Raw genomic sequence first — 23345 nt, forward strand, 5'->3', positions numbered from 1 at the left:
ACAAAAGACTCAGAGGAATCTACAGTGTATTTATTCGATAAAAGATTCATGTTTCTAATCTTTATAAAGAACTCTTGGGAATCAGAAAGAAAGGTGGATACCCTGAGGAGAGCAGCACGAAGGAAACAAATAGGTTATTTCTGAAGAAGAAATCGAAAATGCAAATAAGGTGTGGAAAAGGCTCACCCTCCCCAGTGAACAAGCAAGTGCCATTTCACGCACGGTTCTCTCCCTCCCTCCCCCACTCCCTCCCTCCCCCTCTCCCTCCCTCCCCCTCTCCCTCCCTCCCCCACTCCCTCCCTCCCCCACTCCCTCCCTCCCCCTCTCCCTCTCTCCCCCTCTAAAAGTCAGTAAAAATAAATAAGTGAAACCGAGGGCCCTGTTTGTTGTCTACAGGTTGACAGTTTCTCCTTTTCCGTGTAGTTCTGAGAGCCGGTGCAGGAGCTGGCGTCTATACCCCGGATTAATCCAGCCCGCGTCTTTAGAGTCTAGAGACGTAGACACAGCGGAGGGCGAGAGTGGCACCCCAACAAAGGCAGGCCGGCCCCCTTCCCACTTGTTCTCTGGCGCTCCCCTGAAGGGACCAGCTACCCCCGAGGAAGACTCCACGTGAACCTCCCAGCCCCTCCGGGCACTTCCAGAGAAGCTCATCAGACCTGGCAGTTCACACAGCCTCCGGGTGGCTCTGGGTACCTCCTGTTCCCGGTAAAGCGCTTGCCGGAGAACAGGACATGGTGAGGGAAGGATCCAGTGGGAAATTCCGAGCCCACTCAGACAGCGCGGGGAAATGGCAAGAAAGCGGACGGTGAAGGGGGTTCGAAACGAGATTGTCCTCAGAGACAATACACGCAAGACAGAAGCGCATGCTGGTACTTTCAGAAGACATGTGTTAAAAAGGAGCACTTGGAAATTAAAAGTAAGATAAGCCCTGGCTGGTAGTTCAGTGGCTAGAGCATTGGCCTGCGCACCAAAAAGTCAAGGGTTTGATTCCCAGTCAAGGGCACGTACGTTAAATAAAGATACCAAATTAAAATGAAGGGGAAGACATGACTCAATAATTAATATGAGAAAATTTCGCAATTACAAGATGGGGGACTATGAACAGGCCCAGTCAAGCAGCTAGCACCAACAGACGGGAAAGACTCGTAATGAAGGGAAACCGTAGGTTAGAGTCCTACCAGTCCCCACACAGGCCACAGCGTGGAAGTTGGAATGACGCACGTCTCGCCAGCAGCGCTATGAGCTGGAAGCCAGGGAGCAGGACAGCGCGGATCCCGCGGGAAAAGGGTTCCAAGCCGGCATCCCGTGCCCAGCCAGCTGTGGCGTGCCCAGGCAGCATGCGAGGTGGCAGAGTCTACAGCTGTCTCATCCACCAGCCGCTGTGCAGGGAACTGCTGGGGTGGGAGCACCACTAAAATACTTAAAGAAGAAAATGCAGGAAGAGAAAGGCATTTGATACGGAAAAGGGGGGACCCGCCCAGAAAGACACCCCAGGCGATGGTGATGGGAGGCCTGACCTCCATGGGAACCGGGCAGAGCACGGGGGAAGGAGTGCCTCCAGGAAGAAAAACACTTGCTATCTGTGGATTGAGAGGAGTGTTAGCAGGCGCTAAGCAGCGGTTCTCAACCTGTGGGCCGCGACCCCTGAAAATACATCCTGCATATCAGATATTTACATGAAGATTCATAACAGTAGTAACATTACAGTTAGGAAGAAAATAATTTTATGGTTGGGGGTCACCACAACATGAGGAACTGTATTAAAGGGTCGAGGCATTAGGAAGGTTGAGAACCACTGCTCTGAGGGATGCACTGTGAAGATTGGGAGAAGTCCTTACCTACCGTTTCCTGTTCTCGCCGTCCTCTTCTCTGCTCTAATCTTTATTATTTCCTTCTACTAGGTTTGAGGGGTTCCTAGTTCCTTAACTGGTGGAGTTGGGGGGTTGGTTTGCGATCCTTGGTTTTTACTGTCAGCATTTACTGATATATCTCCCCTTATCGCTGCTTTCTCTGCATCCCACGAGTTTTAGTCTGTTGTGTGTATTTTCATTTGTCTCTAAGTATTTTCGCATTTTCCTTGTGATTTCTTCTTTGATCCGTTGGTTGGTTGTTTTAGAATGTGTTTTTTAATTCACAAAGTTGTGGCTTTTCCAGCTGCCTTTCTGTTGCTGGTTACTGGCTTCCGCCCGTTGCACGTTGTGTGCTGTCTGTATTTTTAAGCCTGTTGAGGCTGACTGTGGCTTAGCAGAGGGTCTGCCCTGGAGAATGTTCCGTGAACGCGGAAGAAGAATGTGTTCTGCTGCTGGGTTGGGTCTCGCTGGTTTATTGTGTTCAAGGCCTCTGTGTCCTTACTTATCTTCTGTCTGATTGTTGCACCTTCATTGAAAGTGGGACATTAAATATTATTGTGAAACTGTATTTCTCCTCAGCTCTGTCAGTCTTTGCTTCATATATTTTGATGGTCTGTCATTGGGTAGGTAAGTGTTTATAACTTATATCTTGTGTTGAACCTTGTATTGACATATGTCTTTTGTGTTTTGTAACCTTTTTTGATTTAATGTCTGTTTTGTCTGATATTAATATAGCCACTCCCGCTCTTCTTTTCGGTTACTATTTGCAAGCAATGTCTTTTTTCATCCTTTCACTTTTAACTTCTTTGTGGTTTTGTATCTAAAGGGATCTCTGTAAACAGCATATAGTTGGTCATGTTTGTTTTGTTTTTAAATATATTTTTACTAGAGGCCCGGTGCACTTAATTTTGCAGGGGGCTTGGCCCTCACAGCCCCAGCTTCGTCCGGACAGTCATCCAGATGGTCATTCTGCTGTCGGTCTAATTAGCATATTAGCTCTTTATTATATAGGATTGCTTTCAGAGAGGAAGGGAGAGAGAGAGAAGCATCAGTGATGGGAGAAGATCATTGATCAGCTGCCTCCTGCACGCCCCCTACTGGGGATTGCGGCAGCAACCTAGGCATGTGACCCTGACAGGGAATCGAACTGTGACCCCCTGGTTCACAAGTCGACGCTCAACCACTGAGCCACACCCACCAGGTTGGTCATGTTTTTTTAATCCATTCTTCCAGAGGCTGCATTAATTGAAGAATCTAATCTATTGACATTTAAAGTAATTATAAATAAGATGGCCTTATTTCTGCCACTTTGCTGTTTTGTCTTCTATGTACCTGGTAGCTTTTTGTCCCTAATTTTCTATATTACTGTCCTCTCTTTAGCTGATTTCTTATAGTGAAATGTTTTAATTCCCTTCTCATTTCCTTTTTTTATAATTTTACAACTATTTTCTTTGTGGTTATATTTAACATACTCAAGGCATAACACTCTGATTTGAATTTATACGACCTCTGCTCTGTCCTCTCTCTCTTGTTGATGCTGGGATTTCCATTGGATTGCATTGGATCTGTACATCACTTGGGAACATTTGACCTCTGAGTAAAAGTGAGTCTCCTGTTGCATGAAGACGGCTTCTCTCCAGGCTTCTCTCGTTTCTCAGTGGTGTGTTGTAGTTTGCAGTGTATAGGTTCTGCACATACTTGTTAAATGTATTACTGAGTAGTTTGCTTTGTTGATGATACTCTAAATGGTATTGTCTTTTTAAACTTTAGTTTTTTGTATGTGGACATAAATTGATGTTTGCTATTAACCCTGTATCCCACGACCTTGCTAAAATCACTTAGTGGCTTTTTTGTAAACTATGGTTTTCTATATAGATGATGTCTGCAAATACAGTTCTACTTTCCTTTCTGTATGCTTTTTCTTTCTTTCCTGTGCCTTATTGTGGGAATTTTGTTTTTATATTGTATAGCAAATAATACAGCAATTTTAACAGTCTCCCCCTGAGCTCGATCGTCAGATTACTGAGGGCCTTTTCACTGCGGATTTATGATCTGTATAAGTTGAATTTATATTTCCTTTCCATTGAAAATATATTATGATTAAGATGAAACTTTTCATACTTAACACATGATGCATCTCATAATTTTATTATAGAATTTTAGAAGTAAGTATGTAATTTAGATACCATTTTTACTGTTGGCACGTTTTGAAATGATATAGTTATTTTTATGATAATGATAATAAAGAGTTTTCATTATCATTTAGGAAATATTGAACCAGTGACCTTAGTTATTCAGTTATGATGAAAAGCCTAATCTAACCTTTTATTTATTTTTTTAAAATATATTTTATTGATTTTTTACAGAGAGGAAGGGAGAGGAATAGAGAGTTAGAAACATCGATGAGAGAGAAACATCGATCAGCTGCCTCCTGCACACCCCCTACTGGGGATGTGCCCGCAACCAAGGTATATGCCCTTGACCGGAATAGAACCTGGGACCTTTCAGTCCACAGGCCGACGCTCTATCCACTGAGCCAAAACGGTTAGGGCTAACCTTTTATTGAATGTGATATTTATTAAACATGAAACTTCTTATTTCTAGGACTTAATCAATAGGACATTAAGCCATTTATTACTGCAATTAAAGAAGGCCTTGCAAAAAAAAAAAAAGAGAGAAGAAGGCCTTGCAGATTAGATATTCTACTTCCTTATCACCCAATTTAACTTTTTTTTTTTTAATTCAATATATTGGGGTGGCATCTAATCTAATAATAGACAAACAGGGTAATTGACCGTACCTTTGCTACACCTCCCATTGGCTAATCAGTGAGATATGCAAATTAACCAACAAAGATGGCGGCTAATTTGCATACATAGGTGCAAAGCAGAGCAGCGAAGGCGCTGAAGGCGGCTCCGGCTGGAGCGAAGGCCTGGGTGCCAGGTGCCAGAGGAAAACTGGTGCTGGCAGCCAGGGGAAGGGAAGGCCTATTGCATGAATCTTTTCGTGCAACAGGCCTCTAGTTGGTTAATAAAATTATAGTATAGGTTTCAGGTGTAAATTCTATAATATATCATCTCTATGTTGTGTTGTGTGTTCAGCGCCCCAAGTCAAGTCTCCTTCCATCACTTACCCCCCTGCATCCAGTTTAAGTTTAACAATCAGGAAGTAGGGATCTAAACCCAGGTTTGTCACATGTGTGTGACCCAGCCCTTGTGACTTCACTGAGGTTGTGGAAGGACCAGTACAATGTGCAGGAAAGTAATCTGTAATGGCTCTTTAGCAGGGAACAAGCCCCTTTACATCTCTCGTTATATTCTTCCTGAGAGGGTGTATTTTACTTGCCATTTGTTACCTATTATTTATTTGCTTAAAACAATGGGATTTGGTACAGGGGTATATTGTTAAGTGTGGCAAGAAATGTGTGGCGTAATTGACGTTGGCGGGAAGGAAACCTCCAGAAGGAAAAAGAAAAGGGCGCTGCAGTGGGAGCCTGGGGCCCGTCTCTTCTGTGGGGTCGTCTTGTGTTTTTACTGAAATAGAATTTCCCAGGAGGAGTGTCCATGTCATAAGGATGCAGCTCAGTGAATTGTCACCAACACAGCCTGTGACGTGGGTAATGTTCCGTTACCTTGCACCAGAGCGGTGCCCTCCGACTGTTCCCGGTGCAGTGTGCATGCTGCCAGAGGAATGCCGAAACCGAATTGCGATAGGAATGATAGCCAGCGTGGCTTCGTCCTACTGTGTGCGCATGTACTCTCTCAGTTCCTCCTCACAGCACGTCTGGGAGAGAGGTTCTGCTGTCCACAGGTTCACGATGAGAAAACAAAGGAAAGAAGTACAGTTTGGCCCAGGCCAGTGTGCTAGAGCATCGGCCCGTGCACTGAAGGGTCCCGGGTTCAAGTCCCGGTCAAGGGCATGTACCTGGATTGCAGGTTCATCCCCAGCCTCCGTCAGGGCTTGTGCAGGAGGCACCTAGTCAGTATGTCTCTTTCCCATCAATGTTTCTTTCTCTCTCTTCCTCCCTCCTTCCCTCCTTCTCTCCCTCTGCCTCTCGCTGTCTCCCCTCCCCCCCTTCCCCTCCTTCCTGTGTGGTTAAAGCACTGTACTCTTTGTCACCTGTTAGTATGGCCCATTTTGCCCCTCAGATTGACTGCTTAGGAGAATTGGAGAGCTATATTGTTGGGGAGCCCCTTGAATTGGGGGCTTTTGTTTAACTACAGGATCGTGAGGCAGTTTTATCTGCTTCCCGTGGTGCCTTTCGGAGTTAGGGGTTGAAGTAGACGTGTGAGTTGGGTTTACACTTTTACTCATTCGTCTTTGACTTTCGCGGGTGAATATTCAGAGTTCTCTTTGACAGAACGCTGAGGGAGTGTGTGGCGTTTCTGGCTGGTGGCATATAGTTTCCTTCCTCCCGAACAGGTTCCCTGTGGGGGCACCTGCCGGGAATGACTTCAGATGACTTGGGCAGAGTAAGCGGGCACCCAGGACGCTCTTAGTTTCAGCTCAGACACCATTGATCCCGGGAGGGAGACGAGCTTTCATGCCTTCTCCTAGCAGCGTCTCCCAGCGAAACCTAGTTGCTCTTAATGTGCATAATTGATCACTTTATTAACGGGGGGGGGGGGGGGAGGCTTATGGAGTAATAAAGCATCACTGCATTGCGTCCCGCGGGGCTGCAGGTGCGCTAACGGGGCCTCTCTCCTAGGCCGCCTCGGAAGAGCTGAAAGCTGCCTACCGCAGGCTGTGCATGCTGTACCACCCCGACAAGCACAGAGACCCCGAGCTCAAGTCGCAGGCCGAGCGGCTGTTTAACCTCGTCCACCAGGCTTATGAAGGTCAGTGCCGTCGATTTTTAAGAGACTTGACGTGTAGAGGATCACAAACGAGAGTCCTTGGAGGGCTGTAGGAGAGGCGGTGAGTCCGGGCCTTTCCGCTGACAGGGTCTGTGGAAAGAGCAGGATTTTCTTTGGAAATCAATGTGTCCGTGTCAGTAGGAGGCGGGCGCTCAGGGGAGGCCACCGAGGGGAGAGAGTTGCAGGGAAGCTCAATTTTCAGATCGTCGACGAGTTAGTTCCTCCGGAAGGGAACTCTTGGAGAGGAAAGGCTGATCGTTAAGACAAGCTTTCTGCTGTCTTTTAAGAGACAGTACGAGAACATTTTTTCATCTGAAAGTGAATTTATTGACTCCGTAGCATTCAGTTAAGGAAAGGTTCTAACAGAAGAAAGAAAATGATATTAAGAAGGCTAACAGGCAATAGAACTAAGTAATTGAGACTTTTATACTTGCACCTTATAGATTTCAGAAAGAACATTTTGTGACATACTTGTTTATAAAATATTAAAGTCATTAATAGTTACAGTTTCTGTTTGCGATGATGAAATGGCGATGGTTACACAACAAAGTGAATGTACTTCATGCCACTGACCTGTGCACTTAAAAATTATTAAAAGGATCAATTTTATGTTATGTATATATATTTTAATAATTTTATTTACTTTTTACAGAGAGGAAGGGAGAGAGAGAGTTAGAAACATCGATGAGAGAGAAACATCGATCAGCTGCTTCCTGCACACACCCTACTGGGGATGTGCCTGCAACCCAGGTACATGCCCCTGACCGGAATCGAACCTGGGACCTTTCAGTCCCCAGGCCGACACTCTATCCACTGAGCCGAACCAGCTAGAGCTGTTATGTATATTTTACCGCCATTTTAAAGGTACAAATTTATAAAATGTTAAATCACTTTTAGGATGTATTTCAAGTAGAATAAGTTGTTTATTCCAGAGCCATTTGGTGATTTGCTCTTTAATTAGATTAAAAATTAGATAATGTGTTTCCTTATAAAATAAAGGCTTCTCATTTTATAGACATAAGACATAAGCTGTACTTCACTTTATAGTTTTACCAAAAAGTTAGGTTTTAATGACTGAACCCGGGGCCATGGCTGATGATACATGTGAGTCGGCATCATGTCTTTACCGAATTCACTCTGATCAGGCCACTCTGGGGGCCTGACCACAGGCCTGGGCCTTCTCTAGCAGCGGTCGCCAACTGATGGTCCGAGGACCACTGGTATCCGTGAGGCCCGAAAGGTTGGCGACCGCTGCTCTCTAGGATGCTGTGGTCTGCATGGCTGTGCTCATTTCCTGTTGTCTGAATTCCCCGCATAACCGGGACAGGGTTCTGGAGGTGGGGGAAGAGTTAGGAAGCCCTCCCTGTGCGGGGGAAATGCTGCGGCGGCAGCCCTGGCCCGCGCTCAGCCTGGAGGCAGACCATGAAGGACAGACACTGACTGGACAGCCCTCGTTCAATCCCAGGGGTTAACCCCAGAGGCCGGCGCCCGTTTCCCCGAGGTCAGCACTGCCCTCCGCCCAGCGGGTTTGAACACGGACAGCATCGTTTCCATCGTTTCTTCCCTCCGCCCAGCGGGTTTGAACACGGGCAGCATCGTTTCCATCGTTTCTTCCCTCCGCCCAGCGGGTTTGAACACGGACAGCATCGTTTCCATCGTTTCTTCCCTCCGCCCAGCGGGTTTGAACACGGGCAGCATCGTTTCTTCCCTCCGCCCAGCGGGTTTGAACACGGACAGCATCGTTTCCATCGTTTTTAAATTAGGCCTAAGAATATATGGGCGTCTCGCGGGAGCAGATGCCGGGGTCTCGACAGGAGCTGGCAGAGCAGAGCAGGAGCGCACGCTGAGCTTCCTGGGTTCCCACTGGTGTGAATCTCCCGCCAGGAGCCCTCGGCCTCCCTGGAAACCTTCCGCGCCCTCAGCGGATGTGGCCGGCGTCAGAGGCGGGCGTGTGGTCTTTCCAAATGACTTAGCGATAACGCGGAGAGGCGGGAAGAGGGACAGGAGTAGGTCAGACATGTCCAGGCTCAGAACCTGTCCCTAACCTCACGTCCCGCCTCTCCAGAAAGTGCCATTCGCGCTTTCAGGCCAAGGCACTGTACAGGCTGTGCGCACAGACTTACTGACTCTTAAAAACACTGTCCTTCAGTGACACCAGGTGCCCCTCTCAGTTCAGAGGGGCTCATTCGCGGCCACCGTTAAACACGGCCAAGGTTGGAAAGAAAAATAAATAAGCAAACGCAGTCAAGGCTGGCTCTGAGAGCAAGGAGGAGAAGGACGCAAAGGGAAGGAGAGGTCTGTCTCTAGGAGAGCGTGGGGCAGGGTGGGACCTGCCGGGATGCTGCTGTCAGGACCGGAAGGCGAGTCCTGTGCTTTGTCACCATGTGCGGTTTCTGTTTGCAGTGCTTAGCGACCCGCAGACCCGGGCCATCTATGACATCTATGGGAAGAGAGGCCTGGAGATGGAAGGATGGGAGGTAAGAGCGAGCGTGTCTGCTGCCCAGAAAAGGTCACGAACACCTGCAAACAGCCCCCCCCAGCCCACCCTGGAGGAAGGAACTGGCGGCCATCACCAGGCGCCCAGGCCGGCAGCTCCTGCACAGCCCTGTTCTGCTCTGGCCTCTGGGCCTGCGCCTCCAGTCTTCTCATTCTGTTTGTCTCTTCCTGTGTTTGTAATCCTACGGGCATATTCATGGGGTCTGTGCTCCTGGCTGATCAGATTGTCTAATCTCATTCTTAACACTAGCGTCCTGCTGCCCAGAGTATCCCTATGAATATCCAGGTGGAGGAGCCGGAGCCGCCCCGGGGAGCAAGCGCTTCCCGTCCAGACCCTCCTTGTCCTTAATGAGGCACAGGTCCGCACTGACAGGGGTCCCAGCACATGTGGACACAGCCACAGGCCACTGAACGGGGTGTAGGGGCATGAGCCACTTGTGACGGACTTGAAGCCATTCTTTCTCGGTCTTTCTGGATCTTCAATGTGAAATGGAATGGCTGATGACATTTCCCTGAAGTGCCTTTATTTTTCTTTTCTTTTGATGGAGAGGCCTACAGATTGAGAAGATAGTGCACACTTTGCAAAACTGTACCTCCCTTTTTTTTTTTTAAATATATTTTATTGATTTTTTTACAGAGAGGAAGGGAGAGGGATAGAGAGTTAGAAACATCAATGGGAGAGAAACATCGATCAACTGCCTCCTGCACACTCCCTACTGGGGATGTGCCCGAAACCAAGGTACATGCTCTTGACCGGAATCGAACCTGCGACCTTTCAGTCTGCAGGCCGACGCTCTGTCCACTGAGCCAAACCAGGTAGGGCTGTACCTCGCTTTTTGTCCCAGACAGGGTGACTTTGGGGACAGGAACGTGCCATGAATGGGTGCACGTGCCCGTGGCCTGTGAAAACTAGCAGGTGGGCATGCCGCTCAGGTAAATACACCGAGCAGCCGCTGCCCGTCATTGGGGACTTGCAGCTCGTTCTCAGGTGGATGTCAGTGTTTTTATTCTAACACGGCCTTCAAAAGAAGCACCTTCCCGCCCCAGCCGGTTTGGCTCAATGGAGAGAGCGTCAGCATGCCAACTGGAGGGTCCAGGGTTCGATTCCGATCAAGGGCGCATGCCCGGGTTGCAGGCTCAATCGCTGGTAGGGGGTGTGCAAGAGGCAGCCAACCAATGATTCTCTCTCATCATTGATGTTTCTATCTCTCCCTCTTCCTTCCTCTCTCTCTAAAAATCAATTAAAAAAAATTTTTTTTTAAAAAAGAACCACCTTTCCCCCTTTTTAGTAATTAGTGGTTCAGCTAGGGTTATCAGAGAAAATGTTGGTTTTAGGATTTTTTTCCCCAGGTACTTCCTGAAAGCAGAAGTGAATGAATTTCCTGAAAGTGTATTTTTAAACTTATGATTTCTAAGATGGCTTTTTCTCACATCACCCACCTTTTGGATGTTCTTTCAGTGGCCTCTCACCACGTCCCTGCGTCTCCCACTGATACAGGGAATGTGCTGGCTGGTCTTCTCCCTCTCGTCCGTCTGATGCCTCACTCCTGTCTGCTCTGCGCTCTAGTGTATCTCACAGGCCGTAGAACTTGGGGCCCTTAGTACGTGGTGCGTTTCCTCTCTCACAGATGTGACTGAGACCCCCGGGGCCTCTCCCTGCCCCTCTCATCTCAGCTGGATCATCTCCCGTCATGAGGAGCTAAGAGTGGCCAGGGTGAGCGGCCTGATTGTCTCATAGGTTTGACGTCGTCGTGCATCCCTGGGTGGTGATGCTCACGTGGCCTGCTCTTTATTACCGAAGTATTGTTTATACTAAAGCGTAACTGATGTTACAGTCTGAGGTTCACGTCACATTGTAGGGGGAAGAGTCCCATAATTCATAAAGCACCCAGACCTGGGCTTGGGGTTCCTCGATCTGAGAAGCTCGGGGCACCTCTGGTGACAGCCCCGCACACGGGAGCGGTGGCAGTGCCATGTGGACACTTGGCCTTCATCTTGATGTTTAACATGTGTTATCTGGAACTCATTAGGGAATTTAAACTGAGACGTAAGGTGGTGTTATCTTTATAAGATTCCTGCAGCCTCAGAGACAAGTTACTAAAATGACGGGACCATGACCTTGGTCATGACCAGGGCGCAGAGCTGCGAGGCTGTGCGGGTGAGCCTCGCCATCTGCTGTAAAACTCACCCAGTTTCGTTGACGTCTCCGAAGTCCTCGACTAGGGATGCACAGCAGCTTAACGCCGTGAGCTCTGGCTGTTTCCTCGCTTCCTGGGTCCCTAACTGCTCTTCCCTCAATCCCCCTAGGTTGTGGAAAGGAGGAGAACGCCCGCCGAAATCAGAGAAGAATTTGAGCGACTGCAGAGAGAGCGGGAAGAGAGGAGGCTGCAGCAGCGAACCAACCCCAAGGTGAGCCGCCCCGCCCGGGTGTGGAAGGCTGCAGCGCCCACCGAGGCAGGTCAGCATCGTTAGGTGCTGGTGGTGTGAAAAGGAGTGCCGTGCAGAACAACGTGTGGGGGAGGGCAAAACCACTCCCCTGCGCCTCCCGGAAGCCAAGGAGACTCCGAGCAGAAACACAGCTCGCTCTCTGCGACGTCTGGCCGTCCGTCCTGCCGCAGCCTTGACTGGAAGCCAGTTAGAGGCCGGTGTCGGGAAGGGGAGCACGAAGCGCACTGAGCAACAGGCTCCTGTGCCAGTCAGGACTCGGAGAGCCGGGCGGTGTGGAGGGGCTGGGCCGGTTCCCAGCTGCACCCCGCAGGGGCCCGTGCTCATCACCCAGGACAGCGGGGCCACGTCACCAGTCCCCAGGCTGCTCTTCAGTGATGAGGTGACCCTCTTTAACTCGATCAGGTCCCTGGCGGAGCTTATGTCATGTAATCGGTGACTCCCGAGTCTGGGTTACATTTCAGGCCTGCGTATGCAGTCTTTTTCCTTTGATTTGTTGGGGAAGCAAATGGTTCCGAGTGCGTGCCCCAGCCCTGTGGCTAACGGCTACTCGCCTGTGGCCCGATGATTCTGTCCCGCTGTTTAGCCAGGGGACTCCGCAGCCGGGCTCCGTCAGTGTGGCTGGGGCGGCCTGGCAGGCAGCCTGACATCTGTGGCAAAGAGCAGGTGCGAGCTCACAGCTGGGGAGCACGTTGATGTGAGCTTTTGGTCAAATACGTTCTAGAACAGCCGTGGGCAAACTACGGCCCGTTTGAAATGAATAAAACTTAAAAAAAAAAAAAAAAGACCGTGCCCTTTTATGGAATGATGTTTACTTTGAATTTATATTAGTTCACACAAACACTCCATCCATGCTTTTGTTCCGGCCTCCGGTCCAGTTTAAGAACCCATTGTGGCCCTCGAGTCAAAAAGTTTGACCACCCCTGTTCTAGAAGGTGGAAGGCCCGGCAGCATTGAAAGGACTGAAGGTTTAGAAACCTCTGTCTATTTGCGTCCCACCTTTCAGAGTGCAGGGCACATGCCAGCCCTCTCCTTCCACCCCTTCCCTCAGCTGTGGCTTCGGTAGCGCACTGTTGGCTCTGGGCGGATGGCGTCGCTGCTGCATCAGCTCAGGGCGTGCGAGGTCGTCAGGAGGCTGAACACCTCGGTGGTGCCCTGAGCTGGTGGTCCCTTGGGCTCTCCCGGCTGGTGCTGGGCAGGTGGAGGGCATGGGAGGGAGCCTGGCCGGAGCGGGCTGTGGCGCTGGTGTCTGCTGTTCTGGCTGGAGTTTTGCAGCATTTGGAGCAGGGAAGGGGGAAAGAACGTCCCAATAGCCTGAGCCTGTCCCGTGATGAAATCGGCCATGTGGGTGTCACAGTGATGGCCGCTGGGATCTGGAAATGTGCCTCCGGGCCCTGCTCTGTGGAATGGGGGTGCAGCTGTGACCATTCCACCAGCAGGCCAGCGAGTGGAAAACCCCGGCACTTTGTCCTGCCTGGAGCTGCTGCCAAGTCCGTAGGACGTCTTCTAACCAGCAGCTCTGAGCGGTAACCAGGCGCTGGCTCCACAGTGTTTTGAGGAGGGTTTCAAACTGGACCTTTGGTCCCATTTCTGACTGTTCTGCTTTTCAAGATGAGCAGAAAGGTTAAGAACATTCTTACCCTGAGAAGAAAGGGGTGATCTCTCTTAAGGAGACCATACGGAGGAGGACCCCTTCAGGCTCAGCACTGGCCTCCCCGCTCCCCCCGCTCACCCGCAGGAAGGATCACAGCTCGTGGGGATCGGCAGATGAGACAGCATTCGTGAGCTGCCATCTGGAACCGGATGGGTGTTTCTCTCCATTTTCATCAACAGGAGGCCGTTGGCAGGGGTTTTCAGTAGGATGTGCTGCCAGGAACGGGGGCATCGTAGGTCAGAAGCTCTGATCTGAAACTGATGGGCCCAGACAGAGCACTGGACCGTGTGTGGTTTCCTCACTCATGAAAGGAGCACATCCGCCCTGACTAGCACACCAGGTTGTTAAATGGTTGAGGAAATAGAAGTAGATACTGAATTAGTAGAGCAAGGCGAGCTGCCACATAAACGCAGAGGGTGCTGGGCCCCAGTGAGGCTAGGGGCTGGGTTTTGTTTTAGTGTTTCGTGCAACACCACAGGGGGAGCACCTGGCTGGTCAGGCGGTTCCCTGGCCTGGGGTGCTGGGTGTGGGTGGGGTCGTGGATAGCTCTGTGGGACAGGAATGAGTGGAACCCCAGGTCAGTGTGTGGAACACGCACACCTACGCTGGAGGCAGTGAGGTAGAGCTTCTGGATTGGGGGTCCGATCCGCCCTCCGGCCTTCGCTCAGTTTCCATGTGAAAGGGGGTTTGCCATGAGGCCCACTGCTTGGGGTCACAAGTCCCTCGTTTGATTGCCTCTAATCTCTGCCTTTGCTGTGGGAATAAATTCCTCTGTATTCCCGGCAGGGACGGGGTCCAGGGTCTCCTGGGCCGTCCACACTGATGGGAGCACCCGCCACCTCCCTCCGTCTCTGAGGTCTGTTCTGTTGGCGCACTCCGTCCCATCTCCTGCCTTTGGGAGACTAAGATCATCCGGTGGGCGGCTCAGTGCCGTCCTCATTCGTCTTGGTTATTTCAGTTCCTTCTTTGGCAGCACCCACAAGTCTTGTCTCCGGGGACAGCAGCCTCTGTGAGGGTCTTTGAAGACAGACCTGCCTTCCCGTGAACTGCCCGGAGCCCCCGTGATGCTGAGCCTGCGGGAGGACTCTGGGGAGCTTGACTGTGTGTCTCTGAGGGTAGAGCTGCTTTCTTTGTTGACCCTGTTGCGTAACAGTTTCATGGAGATTGTCCCAGTGTTTCCTGGACCGTTCCATTATCCTCTCTGATTTTAAAAGGCCATCTTCTCAATGGTTCCTATAATAGCTTAGAAACAGTTCAGCTCTATCAGAGAAAAAATTAAATCATGTATCAAGGAAGACATAGAACCATAAAAACACTTTTAAACCCCAAAATATTTTCATAAAGATAGATGAGTACATTACTCAGTTATTTTGAAAGGATTTTTTAAAGATTTGTTTTGGTTGCCATGGCTAATGATTATAGCCATCGGAATGGCCTGTGCTTATGACTGCAGCTTGCTCGGTGGAAGCGATCCTGGTGTCATAAACCGACTCGGCTTCCGCAGGATCATCAGCGGAGGAGAAGCAGGCCGAGCCCATCTGCTCGCTGTGCGCGGTGCAGGAGGGCCGTTTGCCGTGTGCAGCGCTGGGCTGCGACTGAAAGGGAAGAGACTGGGAAGCTGTCATACAAGGAAAGGGACCGCGCGTGGCTAGTGCTGGGACAGGGGGTAGAGCCTCTGGGACTGGAAAAGGTCCTCAGACAGAGGGAGGTGGGGCCGCCGGAGGGTATGGCTGGGACCCAGTGGTTCTGAGAAACCTGTGAAGTTTGAGTTTGGGCCTCCATGACATTGGGGAACGCAGGTTCTGCTTGGATCTCAGAATGAGTCGAGCCAGTGTCACCGGAGGCGCCACGGGTTCGTTCATCTGCTGTAATAAAGTGAGCGAGCGGCACGTCGCCTCTTAACGGAATTGCCTCTCGGGGTGGGATTTTCAATCAGTAAATTGCTGCTATTGAGATTGCATTTGACAGAAATTTCTCACATTATCCTTATGGCCACATAACAGAACATAAACATGGAAATGGTTCAGAATGGAACACTCCTGGCTGAAGAACAACCGACTCGACTCAGCGAGGGCTGACTCAGGCGTCATTTCCAACCTGCTCAGGCCGCTCGTCCTGGGTAAAGGGCTCGAACTGGGCGGCCTCCCCTGTGCCTGGCTGGGGCTTCCTCGCAGCCGGGCAGGCCCAGGGCACGTGGGTGTTCCGTGCGGGCCCGAGGCCCCCATGGAGTCTGCCATCACCTCCACTGACTTCTGTTGGGCAAAAGCAAGGCCTGGCCAGTGCAGAGCTGAGGCGAGGGCCCTGCCAGCGGGCACCGGGGGACCCTGGCAAGGCTGCTTCGGTTCCGCTTCCACACTCACAGCTGTTTTCTGAGGAAGGGACACGGAAAGCCTTTTCTCCTTTCATAACGTCGCCTGCCACCTTCATAAAAGTTGTGTTTCTATTTAAATCTCACGTTTCTGACATTTAATTGACTCTTCTCTGTACATCACAGTATTAATTGAGAAAATAGTGTCTTAATTCTAAATTTCTCCGTTCAGAACTTTTAAATCCTTTGGCCCACGTACTTTCCCAGGCATTGTCTTTTTGCCTCCACTCGGAGTATTTTTCTCTGACAGGTCTCATAAATTGTCTGTGATCTTGATGCCTCATCGAATTTAGATGGCACAGAACTGTAGGCTTTTCAATCTTGTTCCATTCCAAGACAGAATATAAATTTAACTAATTAAAAATGACAGCCTCTCCAAAAGATTCTCACCAAAAGTTAAAATATTCCCTAATGCCACTGTGGAATTTCACAACGAAATCAATTGCTGGAGCGCTGATCATGTTATTTGTTTGGGTTTTCCCTCAAGAGATGAATTTCAGGATATTCTCGGCGACAGGCCTTATGTTCAGTGATTGCAGTTTCTTCTTTTTTTTCAGATATTTTTATTGATTTCAAAGAGAAAGGGAGAAGGGAGAAAGATAGAAACATCAATGATGAGAATCATTGATTGGCTAACTCCTGCACGCCCCCTACTGGGGGTCGAGCCCACAACTTCGGCATGTGTCCTTGACCGAAATCAAACGCAGGACCCTTCAGTCCGCAGGCCTTCGTTCTGTCCACTGAACTAAACCAGCTAGGGCAGTGATTGCCGTTCCTTACACGTTTTTATTTTTATTTTTTATTTTTTAAATATTTTCATTGATTTCAGAGAGGAAGAAAGAGAGATAGATAGAAACATCAATGATGAGAATTATTGGTCGGCTGCCTCCTGCATGCCCGCCCCCCACTGGGGACCAAGCCTGCAACCCCGTCACGTGCCCTTGTCTGGAATCAAACCTGGGACCCTTCAGTCCGCAGGCCGACACTGTCCACTGAGCTAAACCAGGTAGGGCTCCTTACGTGTTTTTAAAGCTGCGGGTTTATAGTGCTTGATTTTAAAAGGGCCCCTACAGGGACTCAGACGTGCCTACTACAGGCTGTAGTGCCAGACTGCAGGTCTTTTGTATTCGGAATCAGCCTCCGTCACTCTGAACCTACAGAAACGCTTGTGCAGTGTGACACTCGCAGCTGATTTCCAGAGGGGGGCTCTCGCAGCTGGCTCCGACAGGCGGCCACCGTCACACTGTGGCTAATTCCAAGGATGCCCTGCTCCGTGGGTTCCTTGCTTTAGTGAGAACATTTTACCATGATGCTGTATTTGAGTCCGACCACAAAAACAGGTCTACATTCAGTGTGGGGCTTTTAGACCAAGTTTATAGGAGCGCGTACCCTCAGTAAGTCCAGTGATCACGAAGGTTGATAACTCGGCTGGTTGTCTGTTTGAAGCATCTGATGGAGCTTGGACATCACATGCAGCCGTGGGGTCTCCTGCTAGAACCAGCACAGGAAGAGCAGGTTCGCGCTGGCCAGTGTGGCTCAGTGGGTAGAGCGTCAGCCTGTGGACCAAAGGGCCCCAGGTTCAATTCCGGTCAAGGGCACATGCCTGGGTTACAGGCTCAGTCCAACGTGCAGGAGGCAGCCAATCAATGATTCCCTCTCATCACTGATGTTTCTATCTCTTCCTCTCTCTTCGTCTCTGAAATCAATACAAATATATTTTTTAAAAAAAGCGGTGGCTTCATCTTTCATTCCTACGTCAAACTTTAGGGGGGAAAGTGAGTGCAGTTAATGGAGGAACGACCACGGGCTCTCCCTGAAGTCGTTGCACAGTTCCGTGAAACATGCGTGCGTTCTTAAAGAGCAGCTGGCGAGATGGGGGAGCTGCCTGAGCAAGCCCACACGGGCTCATGTGTGCCGTCAGCACTGTGGGTGGTCAGTGCTGGGAAACAGCCAGCTTACCAAAGCTCCGTAGCTTTCTGGGAAAATGAAAATTTAGTACTTTTTTTTTTAATCACCTGAAGACATGCTTACTAAATTTTAGAGAGAGAGAGAGAGACAGAAAAACATTGATCAATTAGTTGTCTTCCCATACACACCCTGACCGTGGATCGAACCCGAAACCTAGGTATTGTGCCCTGACTGGGAATTGAACCTGCAGCCTTTTTTGGTGTATAGGATGATGCTCCAACCAACTGAGCCGTGCCGGCAAGGCATACTTTTTTTTTTAACCTACAGTATGGCCCTAGCTGATTTGGCTCAGTGGATAGAGTGTTGGCCCGAGGAATGAAGGGTCCTGGGCTCAATTCCAGTCAAGGGCCTGTATCTCGGTTGCAGGCTCAATCCCTCGCCCTGGTCGGATGGCTCAGTGGTTGGATCATCAGTCAGCAAAATTTTAACTTAGTGCTTCTCGAGACTATGGTGTTCTGTTTCTCAAAACTTAATTCTCAAATTAATGTTCACAGGCAGAACAATTTTTCGTTTGTTCAAATTTTCTTTTGTTTGCACTTCTTTACCTTGGAAGGTAATTTTATGTTTTTATGTAGTTTTGTGATGTAAGAATATTTACAAGAAAGTCTTTAATCTGTGTAGCTAGTTTCCAGGTTGTTTTATTAAATCTGGAGGCAATCTGTTTAGAGCCATGCAGTGGGTCCTATTTGGTCCCTGGAAATCAAATTGTGTAGATTTTGTTTATTGATTGATTGATTTTAGATAGAAACATGGATTTGTTGTTCCACTTACGTATGCATTCATTGGTTGATTCTTTTTTTTCTTTATTGATTAAGGTATTACCTATGTATCCTTATCCCCTCACCTCCCCATCGATTGACTCTTGTATGTGTGCTGCCCGGGGATCGAACCCGCAGCCACATTGGGTGGATCTTAGTTCTTTCCCAACACTCGTCTTTGGATGCCCTTCACCTGCAGGCGACAGGCTTTCCGACTTGAAGTCGGTGGAGCGCCGCTGCTGCTTGCCCTGAGCTGTGACGTCCATGCTCCGTGGCTCATGGGGGGGGTGGTCCTGCTGGGACCCAGGGGCCGCCGCTGAAGGTAGTGCCTGGTCTCCTTCCACGACGCCTCCCTGTGCTGACTGCTCGCTTCTCTGCCCCAGGGGACCATCAGCGTCGGCATCGATGCCACCGACCTCTTCGAGCGCTATGAGGAGGAGTACGAAGATGTGTCCGGCAGTGGCTTTCCGCAGATTGAAATTAACAAGATGCACATATCCCAGTCCATCGAGGTAAGCGCACAGGCGCCCTGAGTGCAGCGGCTGGGGTAGCGAGGGAGTCTTCCCGGTCTTCTCACTTTATTTAGGGAAGGATTCAGTGAGCCCCTGAGAAAAGAGCTGTAGCCCCAGCCTGTGTGTGACTGCAGCCCCAGTGCCGGCAGAGGCTGGGGACCTGCAGGGGCCTCTCTTTGGTCTAAGGGCTCAGGGCGTTCAGTCAGGAAGTGCAATGGCCTGGGAGCCAAGGTCATAGTGGTTCTGGGGGTGAGCAGACCTCGTGGGCAGTTCCAGGGACCGGTCCACACTCTTCCCTGCTGAAAGCAGTATTCAGCGGAGCCTGGCGGCACTGAAATGTCGTCTGTCTGCCCACTGTTTGGATGTGGCAGTGCCAGCCAGTCTCCTGAGGGTACAGTGGGTCTCTGCTTCTCATCTCATTTGTTCTCAAGCACATCAGCCCAGAACCTGAAGGCCTAGCTCAGTCGGCAGGGCCCCGGGGAGGCGCAGAGCAGGCTGCCGCCGTGGCCACGCTGAAGGCCAGCACCGAGCTTGCTGCCTCCTGGTTTTTTTGTGTGTTTTTTTTTAAAATTTAAAAAAAAAAAATATATATATATATATATATATATATATATATATACATATATATATATATATATATATTATATTATTGATTTTTTACAGAGAGGAAGGGAGAGGGATAGAGAGCTAGAAACATCGATGGGAGAGAAACATCGATCAGCTGCCTCCTGCACATCTCCCACTGGGGATGTGCCCACAACCCAGATACATGCCCTTGACCGGAATCGAACCTGGGACCTTTCAGTCCGCAGGTTTATCCACTGAGCCAAACCTGCTTCGGCCTCCCTGGTTTTTTGACATTTGGCCATTACAGCTTTTACAAGCCATGACCTTGGGGGCCACATGCCATTCAAATGGCGAAGAGGGGAGAAGGGAAGCCTCTGTCAGGGGTGTGGGGTCGCCTGCACTGGGCCTTGCTCTTACGAGGCGTTAGGCTAGTCCCTGGGCTGCTGCCCTGGGCACTCCCTGTTGCTTAGACTCCTCTGTCACCAGCACCTGTCATTTCCTAGGCACCCTTGACAGCGACGGACACAGCCATCCTCTCTGGAAGCCTCTCGACCCAGAATGGGAATGGAGGGGGTTCCATTAACTTCGCGCTCAGACGGGTCACCTCTGCAAAGGGATGGGGAGAGGTAAGCACGTCAGCTGGCGGGCCATGTCCATCCCAAAGACTGACCTTTGAACATTTACACTAAAAGCTGACCCTCAGATGACCTAGGTTGGCCTTATCACTGTACAGGGTACCAGGTGTCAAACTTAACAAGGTAACTTCCCAAGAGAAAAATGTCTCCGACCTGAGGGGGAACCCCGACTGCCGAACAGCTCAGAGTCAGGCCGGAGCAGCAGATTTCCCGGAGACGCCCACTTCCAGAAAGCGAACCTCTGGAACTCGGCGGCTTTGTTCCCTTTAAGCAAAACCTGTGGGCTAGTTCGTTCCCCACAGTCAGAAGGCAGTGCCTGGTCCACTGGTTGGCAGTCATTTAACAGCCAGCTCCACCGAGCAAATTGAACGGCACCAAATTAACATTGAAGAGTTGCCTTGAAAGTCACCCGGTCTAGTAAATGAGGCAGCCAGGGCTGGCAGCTTCCAGGCTGTGAGTCAGAACCGCTCATGGGTTTAACGTCAGGCCCCTGAGAACCATCGCCAGTCACCCGAGACCTGAGGGTGGCGAAGCCGAGCGGAATGGAAATGCGGATGGCCCTGTGAGGGCGGGAGGACCCACCGGACTGCACAGCAGGCGCTCTGCAGACGTGGGGGCCGGTCTCCCCTGCCTCCCTGAGCGGGGTCGGGGGAGGGTCCCCCTGGAGGGAGGGGCTCCTTTCTGAAACACACCTCAGTGGCAGGCATCTCCGTCTGGCAGAGGCCAGGATGGGACAGTGAGTCTGCAGCCCCTGCCTTGGGAGCCCTGCCGAGGCCCGTGCTCGGCATCGGGTAGAGGAGTCACAGTGGTGCCAGCCTGAGACCTGGGCTGCTGCTGGAGATGAACCACCTCTAACGCTTCTCTCTTTCCTTTTCTGAACAGTTAGAATTTGGAGCTGGGGATCTGCAGGGGCCTCTCTTTGGTCTAAAGCTGTTCCGTAACCTCACGCCCAGATGGTAAATATACAGAGATTAACCCTCTTTGAGGCCTTTGTGGATTGGAGAACAGAGGCTATGTGATCTCTTTGTCAAGGTCATCTGGATTTGCCGGCTGCCCTGCGGGTCACTAGGCAGGCGCTGAGGCTGTGCGAGTAGGGTGCACAGAGCCCTGGTGGGCCTGCTCTGCCCGGTGGTCTGCAGTCCTCTGGGGCTGTGAGGACCCCGAGACTGGGGCGAGGTGCCTTCATAGGGACTTTGGTTAGCGTCTGGCACCTTCATGAGCTCAGGCACCATTTCTTTGTCCCAGAGAATGAGGGTAAAGCTCTGAAAGCGGCCCCGTGAGCAGTGGAGCTCGGGAGACGCCTGTCTGTGGAGCAAAGGCGCCAGAGCTTTGAGCCCTGGGGCCCTGGTGTCACATTCTAAACTCCCTCCCTGTCCCTTCTGGAACAGCAGGGGTGTCCTCATCGCACTCACTCGGGGGTACTGTGAGCTCAGATGAGGATGGAGGGGAAGGTAAACTAGCTCTTTCCTCTGGTGGTGACATGTAGCTCCAGGAGGCCTGGGATGGGAGCTCGCTCCAATGGGGTGGTGACGGCCACACTGCAGGAGAGACCGGCCCTGCCCTGTGGTCTGTAGTGAAAGTAGCTCCGCAGGTCCATCCCACACAGAGCGGAAGGGGAGGGGCAGCTAGAGGACATCAGCCAGGACAGGAGAAGAGCAGTGTGGGAAGATGGGCGTGGCCTGGGCAGAGCACGCAGGGAGGGGCTCCAGGCTCCCGATATCCTATCAGTAGAACTCCTCTGGGACTTGGACCAGGGTCTGGGAAGAGACAGGATTCATACTTTTATTAACGTAAAAAAACCATTGCAACCTGTAAAGAATTTTTGTGAGTTTGTTTGAGCCAAACTGTCACCATATGCCGGGAAGCAGAACCTCAACGAATTGAGATAATGCTCCGGAGAATGGCGGGTTACATCCATATTTATACATTGCAGTCAAAGGAGGGCCGTAGGTGGGTTTCATGAAATCCATTGGTGATAGACTAGAGAGGCGGGAGAAAGCAAAGTGGGGAAACCCTTGGGATTGGATACAAAGAAAAATGATGGACACATGCTTAGGTGGGTGCAGGAACAATTAACATGATAGTGAAGGAATTTGTGGCATTTGTCCTGGTGTCCAGCACATTAGGTTGTGCCCCAGGGGCTCCAGAAAAGGGGAAGTTACAAGCGACCCAGACATTTCAAGGGTGTGTTAAAAAAGACACATAGGCTTAGTTAAGGTAAAGGTTGACCTTGTTAGTGAAGACACCGGCCTAGGCTATAACTACCCACCATCACCGCTTTTAGTTAAAGTTTAATTTCAGACCATCCTTTGTGGTGACTGTAGGTCTCTGAGTTTGCAAAACTGCCATGCAGGCCTCCCCTGAGCTGGTCAGGTCAGCATGTGGCCCCTTCCGTCCACACTTTAACCAGAGCATCAGGTGAGCAGTGTCTCTGTGCGTGTCTGCATGGCCCCGGCCTCGTCTGCCTAGGGTTGTCACCTCTGCCCCAACCCCCCATTTGAGCAAGCGGAGCAGGGTGTTCTGAAGATCGGACACATGAGGAGACACTTGAAGAAAATCCATCGGCCATTTCGTCTAGTTGAGCCTCCAGATGTGCACAGAGTGGGCACCGGGGGCTGGGGCTGGCTTTGCAGGTGTGGAAACGCCAGCACAGCCTCCAGGTCAGCAGACCTGAAAGGAGATTCGTAACAAGGACACTGGGTCGTCAGTGTGCAGGGTCCGCTCTGAGGGCGCCCTCATCCCACCTCGGCCTCCCTGTGAGTCCAGATGAGTGATCAGAAGTCTGTTGTGTGTAATCGGCCCTAGAAAGGCAGCCATGTTCTGCGGAAGTTCTCGGTCTCTCCCAGGGTCTGTCTGTCTCTAGGACATGCTGGATGAAGAGAAACAGGGTCTCGCTCTGTATATTTTGGTTCTTTTAAATGTCACTGTGTCACTCCGTCTTAAAGCCCAGGGGTGACTTTTCTCTCTCTTCCTGCTTACTCCCCGGTGTGACTAAAGCAGAAAACGTAGCCTGTGGGTGTGACATGAGGTTCGTTTGGGCCTGAGGAGGGCAGAGCTCAGTCACGGGGCTGTGGGGAGCCATGGAGCGAGTGTGATCAGTTACCACATTTGTTATTTTAATGGCAAAAGGGACGCCTCAGAGCTTGGGAAGAAGAGAGACACTAAATTTAGGCAATCTAGTGCCTGCGGCTGGCACCCTCCCTGTTTGCTCCCCCTTTGAACACCTTCAGTCAAAT

The 23345-nt window shown here is 50.6% G+C and overlaps 1 protein-coding gene across 5 annotated transcripts in view; it reads left to right on the top strand.

Annotated features, from left to right (window-relative positions):
* Nucleotides 1–23345, top strand: part of DNAJC11 (DnaJ heat shock protein family (Hsp40) member C11) — a 47428-nt gene that overhangs the window by 13976 nt on the left and 10107 nt on the right. For 2 of the 5 annotated variants that reach the window (XM_081085475.1, XM_081085476.1), the window contains exons 2-7: nt 6559–6688; nt 9110–9183; nt 11510–11611; nt 18779–18907; nt 19978–20100; nt 20992–21065. In XM_081085475.1, the coding sequence (XP_080941601.1) occupies nt 6559–6688; nt 9110–9183; nt 11510–11611; nt 18779–18907; nt 19978–20100; nt 20992–21065 (632 nt within the window). Of the gene's footprint in view, nt 1–6558; nt 6689–9109; nt 9184–10830; nt 10917–11509; nt 11612–18778; nt 18908–19977; nt 20101–20991; nt 21066–23345 lie in introns of all 5 variants that reach the window. The other 3 variants (XM_081085478.1, XM_081085479.1, XM_081085477.1) reach the window with 2 other exon arrangements.

This window comes from Myotis nattereri (assembly GCF_964212035.1).
Source record: "Myotis nattereri genome assembly, chromosome: 3".
In the NCBI taxonomy this organism is placed as follows: Eukaryota; Metazoa; Chordata; class Mammalia; order Chiroptera; family Vespertilionidae; genus Myotis; species Myotis nattereri.